This window comes from Conger conger, chromosome 16 (genome assembly GCF_963514075.1).
Source record: "Conger conger chromosome 16, fConCon1.1, whole genome shotgun sequence".
NCBI lineage: Eukaryota > Metazoa > Chordata > Actinopteri > Anguilliformes > Congridae > Conger > Conger conger.
In genome coordinates, this window is record NC_083775.1 from 25533279 (window position 1) to 25556007 (window position 22729).

The 22729-nt window shown below is 44.0% G+C and overlaps 2 protein-coding genes and 1 pseudogene across 3 annotated transcripts; 1 reads left to right on the forward strand and 2 right to left on the reverse strand.

The window, feature by feature from the left end:
* Positions 1-464: 464 nt before the first annotated feature.
* LOC133114129 (cerebellar degeneration-related protein 2-like) lies at positions 465-10098 on the reverse strand (annotated as a pseudogene).
* Positions 10099-10466: 368 nt separating this feature from the next.
* mfsd13al (major facilitator superfamily domain containing 13a-like) lies at positions 10467-15402 on the forward strand. Of its 2 annotated transcripts, none has more exons than XM_061223677.1 (6): positions 10467-10946; positions 11380-12105; positions 12776-12930; positions 13044-13127; positions 13204-13308; positions 13381-13514. In XM_061223677.1, the coding sequence occupies exons 1-5, from the start codon at positions 10791-10793 to the stop codon at positions 13301-13303; spliced, it is 1221 nt and encodes a 406-aa protein (XP_061079661.1). In that variant the 5' UTR covers positions 10467-10790; the 3' UTR covers positions 13304-13308; positions 13381-13514. The 2 variants fall into 2 exon arrangements, with proteins under 2 accessions (XP_061079661.1, XP_061079660.1); XM_061223676.1 differs by lacking the exon at positions 13204-13308 and adding an exon at positions 14559-15402 and having other exon boundaries at positions 10475-10946; positions 13381-13524.
* Positions 15403-15579: 177 nt separating this feature from the next.
* On the reverse strand, positions 15580-21986 carry LOC133114368 (immunoglobulin superfamily member 6-like). The gene is made up of 6 exons (XM_061223678.1): positions 21843-21986; positions 18669-18986; positions 18493-18593; positions 18159-18206; positions 17924-18037; positions 15580-16623 (listed from the first exon to the last, which is right to left on the reverse strand). The coding sequence occupies exons 1-6, from the start codon at positions 21895-21897 to the stop codon at positions 16570-16572; spliced, it is 690 nt and encodes a 229-aa protein (XP_061079662.1). The 5' UTR covers positions 21898-21986; the 3' UTR covers positions 15580-16569.
* Positions 21987-22729: the final 743 nt, after the last annotated feature.

Genomic DNA, 22729 nt, shown 5'->3' on the forward strand with positions numbered 1-22729 from the left:
TGACATTTCCACAAAGCATGCTTCTTAATAGTTTCAAGTACGCTTTCAACCTTCAAGCGGAGCAGCTCCTTTTATAGTGCGTGCGTGTCTAGAGCTTCCAAGCCTCAATCGTGTTTCTGTTTAATTTGTTTAAAACATGCATGGTCGTATCACAAAAAGTACCACACTCTTAAAAGGCAAGACACTGTTGATTCATATGCTCATTTTATTTAGATAGATTATTCCATTGACGCTTTGTTGTAATGGATTTGCTGAAAATGAATAACACATCATGTTTTTCGGGAGCTCATATAAAGTGGTGTAGTCTAGTCAGTGTGTGCTGCTGGTTTGGTGAAAGCTGGTCTGGTATCAGTGTAATAGTGGTCTTGGTACTATGAGGGTGTAAAACTCTGTGTTGGTGAACAATCCATAAGGTGCTGGAATGTGTGCAGAAATAATAGACGGTTTTGTAAATCGTGCTGGGTTCAATCGATCTCCTGCCCCCAGAGCGGATCATAAACGTGCACCACTCATCCCAAAAGGCGATGACATGCAGATGGGAATGAATTTTATGCGCTACTTTTTCACGGCAGTGATCATTTCGATCAGACGACCTGCCAGCATACACACAGGTACTCCATATCCAGGTATGAGAACAGTAACAGATTCTCTACATCAGGGATGTGTCTAAGTATTTGTGGGTTCCTTTTAAAGCACTCAATTTAGACCTTTAGGACAGGGTGTGAGGACTATTGGCTGAATCAGTGACTCACAGGTGCTGCAACACCCTGAACACCAGCCCTCTAGGACTGGATTCTGATGCCCATGCTCTAAGTCAGAGGTGCACAGCAAGGGCCGAAGAGTTTGTGCCAACTTCTGTCTTTAATTATTTGAGTACCTCAATCGTATCTTGATCTGACATTTGTATATGTACTAGCTACAGCAAGTGCAGTGTAAAGTTTTTACTGTGACCACATACAGGAGTAAACCATTCTAGCTTATACACCGGTGAGAACTAAAACTAAGGTGAATGGTTGGAACAAAACAAAAACCAGCACACTTGCCCTCCAGGACTGGAGCTGTGCACCCCTGGTCTAAATAATAATTAAAGGTACAATAGGTCAGATTTTTCTGTTAAAATATTGTTACAACACCATTGTAAATCCCTTCCTATCATTGAAAAGGGCTCACTGACATGTTGACTCATCCTCTACCTGTGTTTATAGTCCTTAAATTCGGGTTTCAAAATATGCAGTTGACGGGCCGGCACTCTGTACCAAAACATTGTATAGCTGTACAATAATACAAGCTCATTGGTTGAAAATTGGTTCTAATTGCCACAGCCAATGTTGTTTCTACTTCAGCTCGGGGCGACATGGCTCAGGCAGTAGGAGCAGTCGTCTGGCAGTCGTTTGATCCCCCGCCCAGGCTGTGTCGAAGTGTCCCTGAGCAAGACCCCTAAATGCTCCTGACGAGCTGGTTGGCGCCTTGCATGGCAGCCAATCGCCGTGGGTGTGTGAGTGTGTGTATGAATGGGTGAATGAGAAGCATCAATTGTACAGCGCTTTGGGGATAAAGGCGCTCTATAAATGCCAACCATTTACCATTTAGCTCGTTCACAGAGAAGGGGTGGGATAAACAGTGTTGTGGTTTGAGCGTATTTGTTGCTGCAATTCCTCTTTTGACCGTTAGAAGTCCAAAATGACCTATTGTACCTTTAAACAGAAAGTTGGGATGGAGAGGTGAAACTAAAGCAGTTCAATGAATAAATATTGTACATGCAGCTTCAATTACAGAATGAAGACAGACTGCACAGTAAATACTCACACGTTTACTGGTCATTATGACAGCGAATGCACCTGTAAGGTGTAGAACCGACTCTTGACGGCAGACAAATTCAATAGCCTTAAGAGCTTTCCGTCCTCAAATTACACATGGGTCTCAAATAACTTCTAAGTGAAGCCATGCATGTTTAATTTTTCTCTAAAGCCTCATTTTCCATTACTGAAGTCATATACATCTGTCTTTTACAAAATAAAAATAAATAGTTCAGCAATAAATTAATTCTGTGTCCCAGACATCTTCAGAAACAAGATTGCCATGAGGACTTCCAGGGAGTCATTGGGTATGGATGTACCACTCTAATGTGTGGAGTCAGGGTAGAGTACCCTGAGCGACTGGTAATGTTACTATCAAGGTTACCATTTAAAAAACACACTGGCCATCCCCCTCCCCTGCCCATCACACCTTTGTAGTAAAGGTGTTAATCTTGAGGGTTTACATCATCAACAATATAACGGATAAAAAAATAATTAAGCATTACAATTTGACAGGCTGGCATGTGAATTTCCACAGCATCTTCAGCCAATATGAACAGTGTAACACAGTAATGAGAAGCAGTATTAGCTTCAAACAGAAAAATTAAGTAAAAGACAGTTTGAAATCTGACAGGTTGAGCATCATCAAATGATGACTCAGCTGGAAACATATTCCCTAAGTGGTTACCCTCTCTGATGCAAAATCTCTTTGAGTCAAATTACTGCCATCCTTGTAGGCTACCATACATCAACATCTGCTATTCAGTGCACAGGAATAGCTATGTGAAGGTCAAGAATCTCAGTAATGTATCTCGGGTATAGAATTACATTCACATTTCTTTCTCAGGAGCAGCTCCATTCTCCCAAACAAGTGCATTTTTCAATTTCTTTTTACAAAAGGGACCAGTCTAGTAACGTTATATCTACATGCAGAAAGGCAGCCTGACCTCTGATGCCCAGGCATCTGGAATGAGGCGAGGCAGGCGTAGGTGGGAACAAAGAGCGGGTCTGTCAGTGCTGCAAGGAGTCCTTTCCAACCCATTGCCAATATGTTAACCGCTAGTAGATGGCTTCTTTTTAGGTGCTGTTTAGAAGCAGCTAAAATCTGCTTGCCTGGACCTTCACTCTTACATTACCCAGCAGGCCTGTTGGCCACAGTCAACACACAGTCCTAATTCCATACTGGACCCATCTGTACGCTGAAACAAGGTCCCATATTGTGGAAAATGACATAAGATAGCATGAAGGCATCAAATAAATCCACACAACCAGTCTACAGAAAATGTGCATTCAAACAAGCCGTTTGGACTTTGTTTGTGACATCACAACGATAGCTTGTTTGGTTCAGCACGGCCCAACTTGTAGCCTGAATAAATTCAAGCGCTAGGCACAGATGGCATTTAGTTTGTTGGCAACAGCCAGCCAATCAGAACAGAGGTTCATTGATATCAACGCGCCTTAAAGACACAGTCACTAAAATGGTCTGTTCTTGGTAAAGCTCATAAAGGCGCTGGAGAATGGACATGTTATATTTTTGGTACTTAAAACCACACAAACGCCTTCTTATGTATATCAGCACCTAAAAGAAAACACACAATATGGGACCTTTAACATGATGAGCCACCCAGCAAACTGCTGAAATAAGTGACTGCTTCTGTAACTATAATCATCTTGCTGCCTCACTGCTACAATTATACACCTCTACAACATGCAGGTTTTACAACATGAAGTGCACAAAAATAAAACTAATACTTACTCAGGCCTGCAAATTAAAGGGGCAGTTCACCTGAAAATTAAATTAAAAGTAGGTTTCAACTTAACCAGAGTATTATCCATCCATATAGTTTTGCGGAGATGTGACCTTTTCTAGTTTTAAAGACTTTTTTAGACGCAGTTCGCCTCAATTGGCATGGACCTGTTATTTCTAGTAATCAATGCGCCTACATTCGAAAAACTCGACAACAGCGTCTCTTCAAATATAATGCCACAGTTAATCGCGAACATCAACGCTGTTAATGTTCTCGAGTAACTGTGTGGCCTTATATTTGGAAAGATACTTTGTGCTGTTGAGTTTTTAGAATGTAAACTGTCAATAGAGGTCCATTATATCATGGTCAACTGCATCTAAAAGTTGAATCAAGAAAATGTCACATCTCAGCGAAACTATCTGGATAGATAGATAGTACTCTATCGGGTGGAAACATTTGACACATTTGCCCATTTGACACTCTTCTCAATTGTACTAGCTACATTTACATCACATTAGTGAATGGGAATACATGAACATAACTTGCATTGATGAATTGATAAATAAAAAGGCATGTACACAACAATAAATAAATAAAACAAAAAACACACATAAAAAGACAGCCTGAATTAGCCGAAAGTGCATAAGAGCGTGGGTGTGTTGTGTGTCTGCTACAGCTGCTTCTTAAAGACACCAGCCAGTGCTGCACACATCTACATTTTAGGCATCTAACAGACACTCGTATCCAGAGTGACTTGCATAGCTTACATGCAATTCATTTATAGAGCTGGATATTTTTACTGAAGTTTTAGCACCTTGCTCAAGATTACAGTGGAAGTGCCTCATCTTAGAACCAAGCCTACAACCTTAAGAGTCGTAAGTTCAGTTCCCTAATCATTATGCTAATCTGCCACTCAGGCACACAGTCATACCTTTCCAATAATGCTACTTGCTATCACATACATGTAATGTATTATCTAGAGTGTTAACTAGAATAGTATTAACTAGAGGAATGTTGTCACACCAGAGGTCCTACATTCTGTGGTTCATGCAGTAAAGCTCCTACAGTTACAAAAGGGACTAAACACCTAAAGAATTATAGTCTTAAAAATGCCACTGGTTCCCCAACCTACCATGTGAACTGAAGCAGAGCACAGAGTGGTACAGGCAGATTAGTGCAAACCACCAGGCACCGCTATAGTATTAATAAAGGCATTTAAACGCTAGTAAGAAACACTCGAGGGTCGAGAAGAGGACGGGGAATTGACTGAATGAGAGCGGGGGGTTGGTGGTGGTGTGGTCAGATTCAGGGTGGGGTCCAGGGTTCAGTCTGGTCTCTCAGAAAGACCAGCTTTTGAGGACCCCAAGTCAAAAGTTGGTTGGCCTTCCATAGACCCAAAACCTTCACCACATCCCACAGTTGCATTGGCAACTAGTGGCAAGACGGAGATACTGCATTTACAATGGGTGCGCTGCTCACTCCGTTGTTTTTAACACTGATGAAGTGAGCAATGACATGCCCTCAGGACCGTAACAACCACTCTCCCACAGTGAGGGGCACTGTGGGAGAGTCACTGTGCCTGACTCAGGTCCAGCCTGGTCCTCTGGATGCAGGTGAAGATCTCCTGGAACAGGGCCCTGTATTCAGGGGGCTGGGAGTCCTCATCCAGGCAGGGGAACTGGGTGGGCGTGGCTGCAGCAGACTGGGCCTGGTCCCGTGTCTGCACCGCCTTGTGGCTCTGCCCGTCCGCCCCGGGCTGGCACTGCTGGAGGAGCTGGTCGTAGCGCACCTGCAGGGCGCTGTACTGGGCGTCCACCTCGTCCAGTAGCGACACGCCGCGGCGCTTGGCGGCCTGCGCCCGGCGGATGCAGGTGAGGTCGTGACCCCTGCGGATGTCCTCCGCGCTCGAGCTCCCGATGGCGGCCTTCAGGTCCGCCTCGGCCGCCGCATCCTCCGCGGGCTCCCCCGCCTCCTCCAGGGGCAGGAACAGGACCTCCTCCAGCGGGGCGTCGGCCGTCCCGGCCCCGCCCGCGCGGGCACGCCAGTGCTGCCGCAGCTCCTCCAGCTCCGCCTCCAGCTGCCGGACCCGCCCCTGGCCGCAGTCCGCCTCCAGCTGGGAAACCCGCCGCTCCAGCTCGCCGATCTCTCGCGCCACCGACCCGGCCTCCTGCTCCGCCTCCTCGCGGCGTGCCCGTTCCGCCCCCAGCTGAGTCTGCAGGGCGTGTACGGAACGCCGCAGGGCGCCATTCTCCTCCGCCAGGCTCGTCTCTGTCCACAACGAGGCGTTGTCGTCGACGCCGTGGTCGCGTACCACATACCTGTAGAGGGTGGCGTGGTATAGGGATTTTCATTTGGTACCACAGATACTGTGCATAATATGGATAGTGTAATACTTCCTCAGCTGTTTTAAAGGAATAACTGTGAGGAATAATGAACAAAAATGTATTCAATTATTCATTATTCTCTTGTTTATATACACATGGACAAACAGTACAGAGCCTTGGAGCCACATGAAAGACTCCCCAAACAATTCATTGTTCTCTCTAAGTACCCAGGACCTTGTGTGTATTCCACATTCCTGACTCCATGGAATAATATTTCCCAAACTCCTCCAGCCAGTCCTGCTAGGCTACCTGACCAAAATAGTGGACCTGCCAAATGGCAATAAACACACAAACTAAAAAAACTCCTGAAAGTCCCAGTTGTCTGTAAGGGGCTGGTATACAGACAGAGAAGGCAAACGGGACACAGGATGGTGAATACAGGCAAACAGACAACCCGGCACAAAATGCACACAGATGATGCAATAATCACTGTCCTCCAAACAGGCTAAGCCACATTTCCACCTTACAATGGGCATCACACCTCCATAATGTGTGGGGCAAAGACCCATCATTTATTTATTTGCCTCTGTACAATTTGAGATTTGTCATTTTAAAAATTCACGTGGTTATAGTGCTCATTGTCAGATTTTAATGGGCATTTTTTAAATACATTTTGGTTTCACCTTACAATGCGTATAACACCTCCTACTCAGAAACGATATACTACCCTACACGCTGAGAGTACACATCACACATGATATACGGGTCGACACAAAAGTTTGGTGAGAAGTTTTCTAATTTAATAGGATTTAAGTTCTCAATAAAAAGATTAAGCTAAACTAGAAAGGAAAGCTGATCTCCAAATCACTCTTCAGCCATACACAGATTCATAAAATAAACAATTTTCATATAAATTAAGGGGGTAAATGTATGTTTTTTTGCTGGGTATATATAAACTTTTGCAGGTCAGATGAGTTCCTGGGCTTTCGAATAAGGACACATTTGTTTTCAACTGGAGGAGAAAGAAAATGCCCAAGGCCTGATGGTCACTAAGTCTCCTAATGCCACTAATTCTTCTGCTCGACTGCTGTGAAATGCATGATTGTAGGGAACATGACCATGGTAGCATGTTGTGCAAGCTAAGACCAGCAGAGATTACTCCTGAGAGTCCCAAACCAGATGACACTGTCTGAATCTGCAACTCCTGAAGCTGACTCAATATTCCTGTGTGATAATGATAAATGGCCCCCCCTGGTGTCAGTGTGTGTGACCCCCAGACCTGCCGCACACAAACTATTCACATCTATCAATCTCACAGTCTCACCCACTCACGGTCAATCACACGACTCACCCTCACTCACAGGCACAAGGACAAGTCAGACATTATCCCAAGAGGGCAGCAGTCATAATGCTGATAGCATATTGTGATTTTAGTACTGCTTTATTTGCCAAACTAGTTTTTTTGCGGTATGTTTTCTCATAGTTTTAGGTCTACGAAACACGATAAATTGTTTGCTTTTAAACAAGGAGATTATACTGTAGTGGCATCGGTTGTCTGGTTCTCTCAGTTCAACCAAAACCGGATTATGGCTAAGCATGCACAGTGTGTTTGACAGAGAATGCATGATTTGTCAATACAGAATCACTTATTACACACAAAAAATAGATGTAAGCCCATTCGGAGTCTCAGTGATTAGCATAAGCTTTTAAAACAATACAGTTCCACACAAAAACCATTGTTAGCACCAGCATACTCTCAAAGGTGAGAGAAATACGGAATATAAATGACATGGAATTTAATAATCATTTTAACATACCTGGTCACGGTATTTCTCATTTTAATTTGCCTGCGAAGGTGTGTGCTTATTCTGACTCACCTGTGCATGTGTGTGTGGTATAGCTGCTTCAGGCAGCATACGCTCTGTGTTGCCAGGAGTTTCTGCTCCACCTGTGCTGGATTTGGGTGGTGTGGGGGAGACAACTGCAGCTCATCCACCTGTTTCTGCAGCTCCTCTAGATGAACCTGTAGCCCATCGATGCCATCAGTCAGCCTGATGAAGCGCAGGAGGAGGAAGACGATGAAACAGAGGGCTTATAACCTTTTTTGGACAGCCTGTTTCAGAAAAACTGTCTGCACTGCACTTTCTTTCAGTTGAATGTTTTCAGGGGATTCGAAAAGCAGAAGTATTGACAATTGTCTTTTTAAAGGTACAATAGGGAAGATATTTGTGTTAAAACATTGTTACATTGTAAATCCCTTCCTATCATTGAAAACCATCAGTGCATTCACAGAGAAGGGGGACAGGATAAACAGTGTTGTGGGTTGAGGGTGTTTGTTGCTGCAGTTCCTCTCTTGACTGTTAGATGTAAAAATGACCTATTGTACATTTAAGCCTAAGCTCTGAATAGGAAACAGGACCTTCCTGTTGCTGAGCTGAGCTCACCTGTTTATGCGGTGCTGGGCGTTGCGTTTGTCCTGCAGCAGCTTCTGGTTGCCCAGCTCCAGGTCTCGGGCTGCCTCGTCCAGCTGCTCGTGCACCTGGGCGTGCTGCTCGTTCACCTGCCGCAGGAGCTCCACCTGTTTGACCAGGTACTGCAGGAAGGGGCGACCGAGGATAGCATTAGAGATACAGGTGTATCTGAGCACCTGGTGCAGGTAGGTTATCCACTACAGTGTAAGGTAGGTTTACATGAAGAGCACTTTTTACAGCAAGACAAGAACCATGGAAATAACCCCAAAACACCATATTGGTGGGTTCCATGTCACTGCAATTTTAGCGTACAACTTTTCAAGTAAGAAATTAATCGAATGTTTGTGCTATTTCAAAAAGGAACAGCACAAAGGGGAAAAAAAGAATGAAAAGTGATTCCCTTGTGTGGCTTTAGGGCATTTGTTGAACTTGTTCAATCACACTGACATGTGAGAATAGATTCTCTAAGGGAACTTTGACTTCCACCCTGACCATTCAGGAATGAGCTTTTTATCGGAGGTTATGTTCCAGGTCTCATTCTGCACACAGCTGTCCCCAACTCAGTGCTGCTTAATAACTAACATATGTTCAGTCATGAATCCCAGGCAGAAGTGTTGAGTGCAGCTCAAAGGTTAGGGTCAGAAAGCTCATGTCCCGGCACAATAAGGCCTTCAGAATGATTAACTCACAGAAACACAAGTGAAGGAGAGACACTGAGGCCTTGTCCTATTATACACTCACCCACATAAACTCCCTGTCTTGTCTTTCTCAATCCCAATTAACCTGCATAGAAACCCCAGCATAACATAATACACATTGTACATCACACCTTGGATGTAAACAAAATCTCATAAGTAGCACTTCCGTCCATGTAACAGAGTTTATTTTAGGTCCGGGGCAATAGAATGAAACTGGTGGGAAACCGGAATTTTAGCTGGGGGGAATGGTCACCTCTATCTCCTGCTGCTGCTCCTGACCGGTGGAGTACATGTGTTGAAGCCCCTCCTCCAGCTCGTGGTTTCGCTCCAGAAGCGTCTTTCCCAGCTCTGCAGCCAGACGCAGATCTGCAAGTACGCGCGCACAAAGACAGGGTGGGTGAGTCAGAAGGACAATAACCGGCACACAAGACAGTAGTGAGTTTTCCTATCCCGGTGGTCAAGGACGCGCTGCAGTGACAAATGTTGAGCTGGGAGGAATTCTGGAGTGACCGGAGTACCACATGTCAGCTGATGCCAGCATCACGAGAATGATCAGGCACACCTCGAGCAGAAAACGTCGCTACCACAATTAGTGACGTCCACTCTCGGTTATAAGGGGTCAAATAGAGGACTATCGCTAAATTCACTGACCACATATCGACTACATATCGTCGAGTTTAATTTACAATACACAGCATCAGCAGAGACTGGACATAACGTCCACGCGTTTCTGATTTTTACATTGCTTCAACACTTGCATGACACTGGATAGCACTGTAACATTAACTTTATGAATATCAATTGTATAGCAACATTATGTACTAGCTAATACTAACAGTAGAATTGTACACTGTAACAATAGCACAGTGCTTGCACGGGCACGACCTGCAACGTTACGGCAGCCCAGCCCGTACACGAGCGCAGCATCAGCATCTTCATTGTCTACTATCTTACCATGTTCAAGATCGCGCTTGTTATACCACGGTCCATCTTCTTGAACCTCAAATTCCTCCGCCATAATAATATTGGTTAACATCTTCGTCTGATCTGCATGTACTGTATTCTATAAGTCTCCACTCTGAACGGGTCTCCGGGACACTGCACTATTCTCTGAACTGGACACAGCGCGGTTGTCGGGTACACTTGCATACACAAACTGTAGCAACGTGGCAGCTCCTCCTTTCAGCTGTGTGCCAATAAGACGAAGTGACGTCTACTATATATTTTTGAAAAAAGAAAAAATATATTTTAATTGACACCTTGTTAGCGAATAGTTGTGAAGAAGGCGTGGTTGTGGTACTCATTGTCCAATCATTGTGGACTGTGCTTGGGCATCGGGATCAATCCTGCAGCTGCTTTCGACTGAAAATGTAAAATTTTAACAGAAGAACATCAGAGCGGCGTACTGTTTTCCTCCGCGTGTGCGAAAACCTGCGTGGCAGCAAGTAGGAGCGAGCTCGTTTGAGCGCAGGATTGATAGTCGTGAATATATATATTCCGCCATGAATTTTCGCATACAGAAGTAAAACAGGTTCTGTGAAATGCACTCGCTATTTTGTGTTGTCAAGCTGTCTAAGTTATTTGTCATTGGCACTACTAGCTTGTAGCAATTCGCTACGAGCAAGTAGTACCCACGTAGCTTGATAGTGGTAAGATAGTAATATTTATTTCGCAATACGCCAGCGTTATACTGTATGTAATCCAGAACCGGTTGGAATTTGAATTCAGAAAAGGCTGTGACACCCTCGTCACGATGGCGCTGGGTATTTTTGGGTTGCATCCCTCCGCTCTAGCGTATTGCATGACAACGCTGGGAGCAAGCATGATGAACAGCATGTTCAGCTTCTATTACGTGAAACTTTTCTTAAACAAGTATAAGATATCCGAGGGCGCTTTCCACCAGGCACAAGTGAGTATCTACCGCGATCATCTTCAGATTCATCTACAGTGAAGATAGATCCCCGAGAGAAACGGATGAGTCTCTCTTTTGAGTCATATCTATGTGCACAGCTCTGGGTACTTTTCCCACATCATTGATCTGTAGACATTTCCTGTGATTGACAAGTAAAAAACACCAAAACTTGTGTACAATATAAGTACAGCATACCAAACCAAACAACCTGGTTCCATTTTAAGATACGCCTCCCTGTTGTAAAATCCAGCTATGACTAGCTTGAAATACCAGCTTGAGCTACTGAAACCATGTTGAGTATGGAGCTGGTTGAACTGGTAAAGCAGCGACTAGTTGAGCTGTTTTTTCACCTATGCATTTTTTGCAGGATTAAGATATGCCAAAGGCATACCCAAAATGGTAACCTAAATACCCCCCCCCCGTCCCGCAGGTGGTCTACATGGTGTGGAACGCGGTGAATGACCCGCTGTTCGGGTACCTGCAGGACAACGCTCGGGCGGCCTGCTGTTCCCGCAGGCGGCTCTCTATCCTCTACGGAGCCCCCTTCTACGCCCTGGCCTTTCTGCTGCCCTGGTTCCCCTGGCAAACGTACGCGGCGGGCGACTGGCTGAGCGGCGCCCACCTGGTGGTAGCGCTGTGCGCGTTCGACGGCATGCTGACGTTCGTGCTGCTGGCCCAGTGCGCGCTGTTCGCCGAGATCTCCGCGCAGTACCACAGCCGCCTGCAGCTGGTGCGGTACAGCCAGGCGGCTTCCCTGGTCGGTTCGTCCAGCGTGCTCTTCTGCGGCCTGCTGTCCAGCAACATGGACGACTTCGCCGCCTTCCAGAAGGTGGCGGTCACCGTGGCGATGCTGGCCTGCTTCAGCATGGCGTACACGGGCCTCTACAGCGAGAGCCGCTTCGATAGCAAGGCTTCGGACCACGCCCCGGGCCCCTCCCAGCCGGCGCTGTCCCTCAGGGCCGTGATCTCTCTGACCGGGCAGATCTTGGCCCAGCGGGACTTCCAGCTCTTTGTGCTGATGAACTTCTTCCAGGTGTTTATGGTGGCCTTCTGCAGCAACTTCACCCTCATCTTCGTTGACCATCTCATTCCTCCCAACGTCCTTCCCTCGTTCGCAAAGAGCCTGATGTACGGAGCCGGCTTCATCTGTCCACAGGTCTGTCCCCAAATGTACCAGTACCTCTACAGCAGGGGTCGGCAACCCTGGTCCTGGAGAGCCGCAGGGTGTGCTGGCTTTCGTCTCCACCTTAAAATAAGCAACCGATTCAGACCCAAGAAACCAGGTGAGGTGAGTTAACTGTGTAATCAACGGCTTTCATTAATCAATTAATGCCAAGTAACAACGAAAGCCAGCACACCCTGCGGCTCTCCAGGACCAGGGTTGCCGACCCCTGCTCTACAGTATCACGGGTATGACGGCGCACTGCAACAAATCCATGTTTTGTTCTCTTGCATGTGAACTTTCTCTATTTACAATTTGGCAGACATTGTCTAAATAAAACAACTTCCAAAATTACCTTTGCATTGCATTACATTATACGTTACATTTTATTTAGCAGAAACGTTTATCCAAGGCGATGTAGAAGTGCCTACCAAAGGTCACTAGAACAAATACAAGCACAGGTCAATATACAAGTACAATTTTATCATAAAGCATCAGCTATCCATAGCCATGAACATCTAGTCTAGTTCCACGCAGTAAAGCTTCACCTAAGCCTTTAAGCTGATATCACATTATCTCTCTTCTCTGTCTTTCTCTTCCTCTCGCTTCTATCTTTCTACTTTTCTCCACCTCTCTCTGTCACTCCCCTTCTCTCTCCCTCCAGCTCTTAGTGCTGTGCAGTCAGGGCCTGCTGCAGCAGGTAGGGTATTACAGGCTGATCCTTCTGAGTTTCTACCTGGAGGCGGCCATGGCCGTGATCATGTTCCTGCTGGGTCCTCAGCACTACTACTTCCTGGCACTTTTTCTCACCACCGTTATGTGAGTCGCTGTTAACGGCAATGCTTCTACCTGTGTTCGTGTAGCCTCAGTGAGGTGAGGTGTGTTTTACATGCATGTGTGTGTGTGTGTGTGTGTGTGTGTGTTTTATTCAGGGTGCTTGTCCAGGCTGCCTTCAGTCTCTTTAACTTACCTCTGGCGGACATCATCGACTCAGACCTTCAGAAATACAAGCGGAGGTGAGGTTTAACCCCTCTCTCTGTCTCACAAAAAACTAGCCAGTCACATTGTACTGAAAATGAGTCCTTCTTTCAGTGACACCCCCCCCCTTAAAAACCTCATCACAGCATTCCTGCTCAGTCCTGCCAACAGTCTCCTGTTCTTGAGAGCACGGTTAGCTCATAGTGTGTTCTAGTGGTGGTAAGTGCATAACACTTTTTAGTGATGGTTGCTTTGTAATGGACTATGTTTGATTGCCTCTGCTGTGTCTAGCTCCCCTCTCTCCTCCATGGTATTCGGGACCAATGCGTTGTTCACCAAGCCCGCCCAGTCTCTGGCCCCTATGCTGGTGGTATCCATTCTCAACCAGTTTGGCTATGAACAGCTTAAGGATGCTGGTACTACTGCAGATCCCAGGTACTGTTCCACCAGCCAATCAGAAAGCCTGCCATTTCGCTGAGCTGTACTTTTAGTGAGGTAGACTAATTCTGATTGCCTTGACCAATACTGAGTGCCCTAACTCACTCTAACTACCCTAACCAACTGACTGCTCTAACATTAATGGCCCCAAGTGAGAGTGTTTTGGAGTTATTTTAATGCAGGTACAACTTTCTCTTGATGTGAGAAAAGGTTTTAAAACTACCCAAACTCTCTTAACATAGGCTGCCTACTCCCTCTAGTGGTTAAAGTGTTGTTGAATTGCTTGCACTGTGGTCTATCTGAAAAGAGTAGTCTCGGTGGAATTCCAAGCTGTGGAGCAGAATACAGATAATTACTAGTGAAAATGCAGTCCAAATTAACTAAGGGTTTAAGAAACTCCCGCATTGAGACGCGAGATTCTGGCTTAAAAAGATCAGTCTGATTATAAGCAACCACCATGATGCATATATTTTGTTATCTTCTTGAGCCATCATGTGTGTAAATGCTCAAGTGTACACGCGAGTGAGTGTTCACAGATTTATGGGTGTGTGCACATATACAGAGCTACATTCAAAACAGGTGAAAAGTGATGTAACGGCCTGGTCTCTGATAGTAGTATAGTATCAGATTTAGTGTTCTAATGTAATGCCTGTTGTTGTGTCCTTCGATTGAAATAACATATACATATACATATACATATATATATACATATATACATATATACATATATATACGTTTTTAGGTGAGGTTCTAGAATAAGCCCCCAGAGGTTGAGTAAACATTGAGTAAATATTTGTTGTGAATAACTGTTCTGAATAACTGTTCTGAATTGCACATTTGTGCAAAATATGAAATGGAAAAAAAAAAAGTATACAGTGTATGAATATGTAATAACAATTATTGATCGTTCCCTTTCTCTCTGTGTGCATGCATGTCTATGTGCGTATGCGCATGTGTGTGCGTATATGTATGTGTGTGTGTGTGTGCGTGTGTGTGTGTATGAACGTGTGTGTGCATGCACACTCTCCCAGCTCTCTGCAGGCTCTGCACGGTGCCATGTTCTTCCTGGTATGCCTGGCTCCATTGTGTGTGGCTGTGGCGCAGATCATGGCCTGGAGACCCTTCTCCATCAGGGACAGTCACACAGTGGACGCCAAGTACACGGACACCTAATGTATCTTCCTGTTTCCTGTGACACCAGCCTGATTCTCAAATAGTCAAGCACTAAGGAAGACACCAGACACAAGCCTGCCGGGCCACAGAGGAGAACAACTGTCCCTAGCTCCCTGGTGCTCCTAACACACCGCTCCAAATGTTCCTGCACACACACTTCAGATTATTCACCTATCACAGAACTAAGCTCAAGTTAAAACACAATATGTAAATGTGTTTCATTCATGTGCTGGCAATCCCTTTTTACAACTGAAGACTTAGGGCCAGACATGACCACATCCCGTGAACATCTATCTGTCTACACATCCACACACACACACACACATACACACACACAACTGTTCTCACAAGCAATCAATCACCTGACCACAACTTGACGACTACTAAACTGGTATTTTCACTTCCAGTGTGAAATGTAAATGAAGGTTGGCCAGAGAACACAGGGAGGATGACCGTGCCTACGTCTTTCATTATAAATTTACTGAGTGTGATTTGCTGCTTTCTACTTTACTTAGCTATTTTTTATGTCTGTTTTGAATGTATTTTCTGGGATCCATGGGCAGTGAAAGAGGGGTCCCAAGGACCTGCTGAATTTGTGCATTGTTTGTGTGTCCCTGGAACCAGGCTTATTTTTTTTAGATTGAACAGAATTAATGTCGGTAAGCTTTTTCCACTGCTTTTTAAATGCATTTACTACTTTTATTGTGATTCATTTATTTGAACTCCCAAATGTGAACACAAAAACGTTTCATGGGCCAATAATATGAAACGATGCAGTGCCATCAGCAGTCTCAATCACAAGAGACAAGGATTTAAACATTTCAGTTGTTGTCCTCCAGGGGTGTCTGTAGGCACTTTAACGGCAGTCAAGTGACAAAATACAATCGTGATGTTTATTAAAAACAATTCAATGAAGCAGGAAGAGTGAAAGGGAAGGTGAAAGGGAACATCAAATACACACAAGGCATGTCTAATGCAAATGAATGCAATAGTATCCACCTGCTACACAACAGACACATTTATTTATGCTTGCTTTGCCATTCAGACACAAAATAAAATGCTCATTTCTTCAAGCATTAGGCACGGTAATTAGTTACCAGCTTTGCGATATTTAATTACTCAATATTCCAAGAATACATATGGAACAAAGTTTTTGAGACCATAGTTAGGTAGCTAGTTAACTTAGATTTAAAACTAGCTTGGTTTTAAAATAAGCAAAATAGCTACCTAGCTAGCACGTTAGCTAGCCTGCCTCCTTCTCTTTCATTCAGATGCTGAGGACATTATAGGAGCTTTTTTCATTCCGCTATTATTATTGTTCTATTATTGAACAATATTGCAAGAAAGAGGGAGGCTGCAGGCATGCCCCTATATTCATCACTGCAAGTGATGTTTTTTGTCTAAACAATGATTCAGCTTGAACATCACACACCAGTAAAACATTAATTTTGTGGATATAAACGTGCTGAATTTCTCACACTGAAAATACAAATTTCTGTTAGCTACAAATTAGTCACAGTAATTTTCTGATATTCAGTTGAAAATGGGGCACGGATGCAAGGAGGTCCTGGGTTTGAATCCCGTTCGGCCGGGGCCTCTCTGTGTGGAGTTTGCGCGTTCTCCCCGTGTTTGCGTGGGTTTCCTCCGGGTACTCCGGTACCAGTAGGTGAGCAGAAGGGTTGAAGTCTCAGATTCTGTTTACGGCCTCTCCAGCTCATCCTATTAATTCTCTCTGCCCAGTGCAGGTTAGTTCATGAAGATATAAGATCACATCTTTCTCTCTGGACATCCCAAATCTGTTGCCACTATGACATCAGATAGTAGTTCGGTTTAGATGTTAGGGAGATTGTTGTCTATTGCATGAGCTGTTCACATGTTCTGGTAGACATCCTCATCTGGTAAGTAGGCATGGGGACGCTCAACCTGGAATGGACAGAGAAGAGCAGAGTCAGGGTGGATCAGTCATGAAGTAAGACTTTTATTATCATGCTGGTGGAGATTAGGATAGGCTTGATACTGGAAATCTGGATAATCTTGATCCCACTGAAAGGATGGTTTCATGGTTGATTCAAGGTTGATGTTTGCACATCTTTAATAAACTGTTTATCCAATGATTTTACATTAATAGGAACACAAACCCTTCCACGTCCAATCTAAATGGACAATAAAATATTTTCAAGAAGAACCCTATACAACTAAAGGTGGTCTAAAGAAAACTGCAAACCTGAAAAAAACGGTAAACGCTTTGCATTAGTTTATTTGAAAATATATTCTGCCATCAATTCTAAAATAATTTCACAGTTCCTCCTGTGGTTACACTAGCAAACAGAAGGGCCAGTTGGAAGGATCAGTTGGTCAATGAAACACTAGTGAATCATTATTTTAACTACGGTCTTTTGATCAGTAAAAACATGCTGACAAAACAGTTGTGTTTGGAAGTTTTTATTTTTTTATTTTTAGATAGGCCCGCTGTAGGAGCTGGGAGGTAGTTGTGACACCTTGGAGTTTGTTTGGCCATTACTTCAATCAATTTAGCAGCGACATTGCTTTCCACATCATACTTTTGAAGCAGATTTGGTTAATAATTATCAAGCAAGACATTTATGTTGCAAAGAAAGAAGCCCTTTGAGTTTGGTACAAAAATACAAGATATTGCGAGTGATTATTTTTCTGTGCCTGTGCAAACTATCTGTTTTGTTTGATTACGTAAAATGGTGTTTTCTTCTATTCATTTCACACAAATCTGATTCTGTAGCAGAGCAGTGGTAAGCAACGTAGAGGCTACATCAAATGCAAAAGTGAAGTAGCTCCACGCTACATCGTTACTACCTCCCTATGGAAAGCAACACATGGAGGGCCTACATCGCCCCTATGTTGCTTTTCTCAGTGTGCCGTCTGGGTTGAATGCTGATGAATAGGACTAAGATGAAAACTGTTTACACGTTTCCCAACGTATTGACCTCACCTCTGTGACTAACAGATAGAGACATATCCAAAGACTACAAATCTAGATTCTGTAATCAGAATCAGAATTATCCTATCTGAAAAGTCTTTGAAAAACCAGGAAAAAACCGACAAGATCAATTTGATCTGGGATAGCGAAAAAATTAATAATGGATAATTCTGATCTAGATTAAAAGTTTTTTAAAATACTGGGCCCAGGTGGCCATGGTGGTTCCTGATAATCTTGGTGTGCTGTGTGATGTTTGTATGTGATACATACGTTGCTGTGGGGAGAGTATGTCTGCGTGGTATTCTGGCCTGTGCCTCGTAAGTTCCTTCTCTTGTAGAGTTCTTGCACAACGGCGCGGAACTGCAATCTCCTGGCAGAGCCTCTCTGTATGAGACAACAGGAAAAGCAGTTACTCCACTGTCACATTTCTGTATCTCTGTGCTGTACGTTCAGCACACAACAGTGGGTAATCTATGCAGGTACAACTGTTCCAGAATGATCAGACCTTATCTGTGGTGCTTGTCCTTTCACTTCTGAAGATCTCTCGCCTGGTCTGAAACCCAGAAATAAGTCATCAGCTTCATTTATCCACCAAAATAGGGTGTAGTTAGGTGACCAGATTGCAGTTCAATTCTTTGCAATAAAGGCCATGGTATCTTTAATGACCACAGTGAAAGTGATCTGTAAGAGGGAGTCTCCTGCAGTGCTGTGTCCCTCTCATTACAGTGAGGCATTGTGTTTTCTTTGCATACTTTGTTAGGATTTTATTTATTGTGCACTTGACTTCTTTCAAGATGATAATATAAAATTGAATGGCTTTTTCATAGCTGTGACGTTACCTTCTTAGAGAGGAGGAGCACAAGAATGAGCAGGCTGTACAGAGCCAGGACAGCGAACAGTGTCCACAGCAGTGCTGTCTGGGTGGTGGTGTCGCGCTTTTCTGTGAACACAGATGCAGCCGGTAAAGGTGAGTCCAGTGGGTACCGGGCACAGCTCCCCCTGGCTCAGTGCTTACCTCTGACCACTAAGCGCGTTCCAGTGCCGATACTGGCCTTCTTCGAGCTCAGGACCACGCCGCAGTAGTACACCCCGCTGTCGTTTGTCTGGGGGGAGTGGATGGTGAGGTCCTTGTCGTCTATGCTGTATTTGGGGCCCCGGGCACTGATCTCCTGGTGAGAGGCATTGCGGAACACAAACCAGTGGGTGGTGCTCTTTGCCGAATTACGGCAGAGGTCGGGGATAGGGCAGTGCAGGGTGATGGCCTGGACTGTAGTGAACGCTGGAACCTCCTCTGTCTGGTTGATCAACCCCTTGCAGGCCTCACCAAGGCTCTCTGACACAGGAGAGAGATCATGCACACAACTCTGCTGCTCTGGACCATTTCACTTTTATCTATATTACTGATCATTTAAAATCTGACCGTGATGCCAGCAAATTGGGAGAAAGTGATCAAGATAGAAAGAGCAACATTCAAATGTAATAGTGTCAGAACATTACGAAGACTGAATTTTAAAAAAGTGGTCATATAAACTGGCACAAGCTTCAGAGGAATTAAAAGCCACATTTTCTCAACTGCAAGACTGGAGAGTTGTCCTTTTATTGCTCAAGCATTTGCAGGCTGTGTCACGGCGCGGAGGACAGAGGAACCAGAAACAGACACAGGGGTGTGGAAAATGGCAAGTTTACTGGCAGGTGAAGGGGCAGACAGAGAGTAGTCACAAACACGCAAAAGATCAAAAACCAGGGAGTCAGTCCACAGGCAAAAGTACAGAGGTAGATCCAACAGAAGAATCCAAAAAGCAGGCAGGGGTCAGACACAGGAAATCCAACAAGAAACAGGGCAAGGGCAAACAAACAAGGCACAGGAATAAGGGGGCTAGAACAGGGGGAAGGAATAAAGGGCTCGGGACTCAAAAACAGGACAAGACAAACTAGCCAGGTGCAACTGAAAAGGACAGGTATAAATACACAGGGGAATGAGACAAACTAGGCGGGGCATGGGAGTGAGGGCGGTCTAACAACTGAACATCAGGTGAGACTCATGAAAGGGTAATAGCACAATAACGAGGGGGAAACGAAAACGCGGACTGGATTCACAAAGACACACGTAATACAAACGGCTTCGGACTAGGGAGTAGACAATTGCAGAGAATCAGGAGATGCAGAGATATGGAGAGACTTGTTTAACAGTACAATAGACTCTTAAAGGTCTTAAAGGAAGTTGAAACATCAGACCCCTCATTGGGATACTGACTGACTTATTTTGCATATACATACATTCTGTATGACTGACTGACAAGGTGTATTTAAAGTAATCTAGGTTAAAATTACAGTAACTCATAGTGATTTTTTTAAATGTGGATGTTCTTTTTTTTTTTTCAATAAATATACAGTCCCCTCCAAAATTGGAACTGCAAGACCAATGTTTGTCCTTTGTTTTTGCGATACACTGAATAAATTTGAGGTTGAGATAAAAAGATTCCAGGGGTTCATAATCTTAGCTTCTATTTCCTGGTATTTACACATAGATGTGTTAAACTACTTAGAACATAGCACCTTTGGTATCAGATCACCCTGTTTTTAGGTGCGAAAAAGTATTGGAACAGAGTATGTAAGTACATGAAAGTAAATAACACTTAATATTTGGTAGCATATCCATTATTGTTTGTTTCGGGGGGTTTTCCCTTCAATGTCCTCTTCAGTACATGTATCAGAAATGTATGCTCAATTGAGTTAAGGTCTGGTGATTGACTTGGCCAGTCTGTTGGCAGAGTGGTTTGGATCATTATCTTGCTGCATGATGAAGTTCCTCCCAATTAGTTTGAACGCATTCCTCCATAAGTTGGCAGACAGAATGTTTTTGTAGACTTCTGGATTCATCCTGCTGCTATCATCATGAGTTACATCATCAACAAAGATTAGTGAGCCCACTCCAGAAGCAGCTATGCAAGCCCAAGCCATGACACTTAAATAGTAAATGTCTGCATTTATATAGTGCCATTATCCAAAGTGCTGTATAATTGATCCTGTTCATTTACACATATGGTGGTTGGCTGCCATGCAAGGCTGTCAAGAGCAGGTTGTCAAGAGCAATTTGGGTTAGGTGTCTTGCTGAGATACACTTTGACACACCCAGGGCAGCATTGAACTGGCAACCCTCTGACTGCCAGACAACTGCTCTTACCTCCTGAGCCAATGTTGCCCCCCTTCCTCCACTGTGCCTCACAGAAGAGTGGTCTCATCAGTCCATAAAACTTTGTTCCAGAACCTTTGTGGCTCGTCTCTATACGTCTTTGCAAATTGTAATCTTGCCTTCTGATTCTTACTTCTGATGAGTGGTTTGCATCTTGTCATATAGCCTCTATATTGCTGCTCTCGAAGTCATCTTTGAACAGTTGATTGACATACCTTCACCCCTGCCCTGTAAAGATTGTTTGTGATGTCACTGACTGATGTTTGGGTTGGGTTTTTCTTCACAGCTCTCACAATGTTTCTTTCTTCTTCAGGACATTCCAAGTTGTCATACAAGCTATCCCCAATGCTTGTGCAATGGCTCTGGTGTATTTTCTTTGGCTTTTCATCCATAGACAGCTTTCTGGTCTTCATGTTGGTTTATCTTTTCTAACAAAATGCAGTCTTCACAGGCAAAACCCAAGGCTAAAACCAAGAGTAGACATTCAGAACTATTTATTGTTTAATGAATCAACCTAACAGGACACATCTGAACAAAAACAAATACGTGTCTGTCAAATATTTTGACCTCAAACTCAATTGTCTTCAGTGTATGGCAAAAACAAAGGGATTGCCTTGCTGCACTTTTGGAGGGGACTGTCATTTCTTCATTTGTAGAATTTGACAGCAATGCCGTCTTCATCGTACACAACTCAAACTGTGATTACCACAAAAATAAGACTAATGGTTCCATTTTGTCAGCTCTCACATTAATAGGAAAGTCAGCATCTTCTACCTTTCCACAACAAATATTCCATCTGAACTCATATTGTGATGTGAGTTTAAGTTCTAAATATGAATCGCTCCAAATGGTTACATCACCTTAATGAGATAGCTAAATTTACCACCAGCAATGAAGACTGAGACCAGTGTCAAATTTGACGGGGTGGATAAAGGACTGGGATTATCATATGCGCTCTTTTAAATGTATGATTGTACATTATTAGCCTGTTCTTACCTTTCATGTAGATCAGAGTAAAGGACAGCTGGAAGAGCAGGGAAATGGTGACCATGTTTGCCCGTGAGTCTGAGCTGAAATCTTGTGATTTCTTGTGAAACGGTTGAGGACACTCTTCCTTCCCCTTTAGCTCAAGTGGCTCAATTTGTGTCCTGCTCTACAACCAAAGAGATCGTTGTCACTGTGGGAGGATGTACCTCTCTGAACAGAGCCAATGAGGTGGCCAGGGAGTGTGGTTATTGTAAGTAATGCATGCTTCTCTCCCTTTCCCTCCCATTTGCCACTACACTCACGCACACACGCACACACACACACACACACACACACACACACACACACATACAGACTGAGAGGAAGCTCATGGGCCAGTTACTATACCCTATCCTGAGTAACCTTCTCATTCCACGAGGGTAGGAGTTGCTAAAAGAGGACAGCGGAATGAAACGCATTGTGACGGTGACACCATGGGCACTAAGTGAAACACATTGGGTGGCCTATGCGATAGCATATTTTTTCAACAGATTAGCTAATTTGTATTACACCTATTACACCTGCAAATTTATCAAGCGCCTGTTCATGTGCAGTCCATTTTTTCTGCCTAAGAAATACTTTGCTTTGTATGCTGCTAAGTAAGTGTTTTTGACCTCAATACAGTCTTTGATATTGTAAACTGCCACTTTAATTGACTGCCTTAGATACTGGGGAGAGTATTGTATCACTCTGGAATAGTTATTGTGCTTTCTTTTTCTTTGGGACAATTTTGAATTGCTACTGGTAATTTTATGTCCTCATCTGCTTCAGTTAAGGTCAGAATTTGGGGCCTACTTTACTTCCTATTCATATGCATCCTATATTTATCTATTTATTTTTATGCTGATGATATGCAG

What these genes read in the sequence shown, in the direction of transcription:
- mfsd13al (XM_061223676.1), top strand. Translation starts at nt 10,791, where the DNA reads ATGGCGCTGGGTATTTTTGGGTTGCATCCCTCCGCTCTAGCGTATTGC. An exon ending in CCGGCTTCATCTGTCCACAG is followed by an intron (nt 12,106 to 12,775) that starts GTCTGTCCCCAA and finishes CTCTCCCTCCAG; the next exon opens with CTCTTAGTGCTGTGCAGTCA. An exon ending in GGTACTACTGCAGATCCCAG is followed by an intron (nt 13,525 to 14,558) that starts GTACTGTTCCAC and finishes ACACTCTCCCAG; the next exon opens with CTCTCTGCAGGCTCTGCACG.
- LOC133114368 (XM_061223678.1), bottom strand. Translation starts at nt 21,897, where the DNA reads ATGGTCACCATTTCCCTGCTCTTCCAGCTGTCCTTTACTCTGATCTAC. An exon ending in TGCTCCTCCTCTCTAAGAAG is followed by an intron (nt 18,207 to 18,492) that starts GTAACGTCACAG and finishes TCTGGGTTTCAG; the next exon opens with ACCAGGCGAGAGATCTTCAG. An exon ending in GGACAAGCACCACAGATAAG is followed by an intron (nt 18,038 to 18,158) that starts GTCTGATCATTC and finishes TGTCTCATACAG; the next exon opens with AGAGGCTCTGCCAGGAGATT.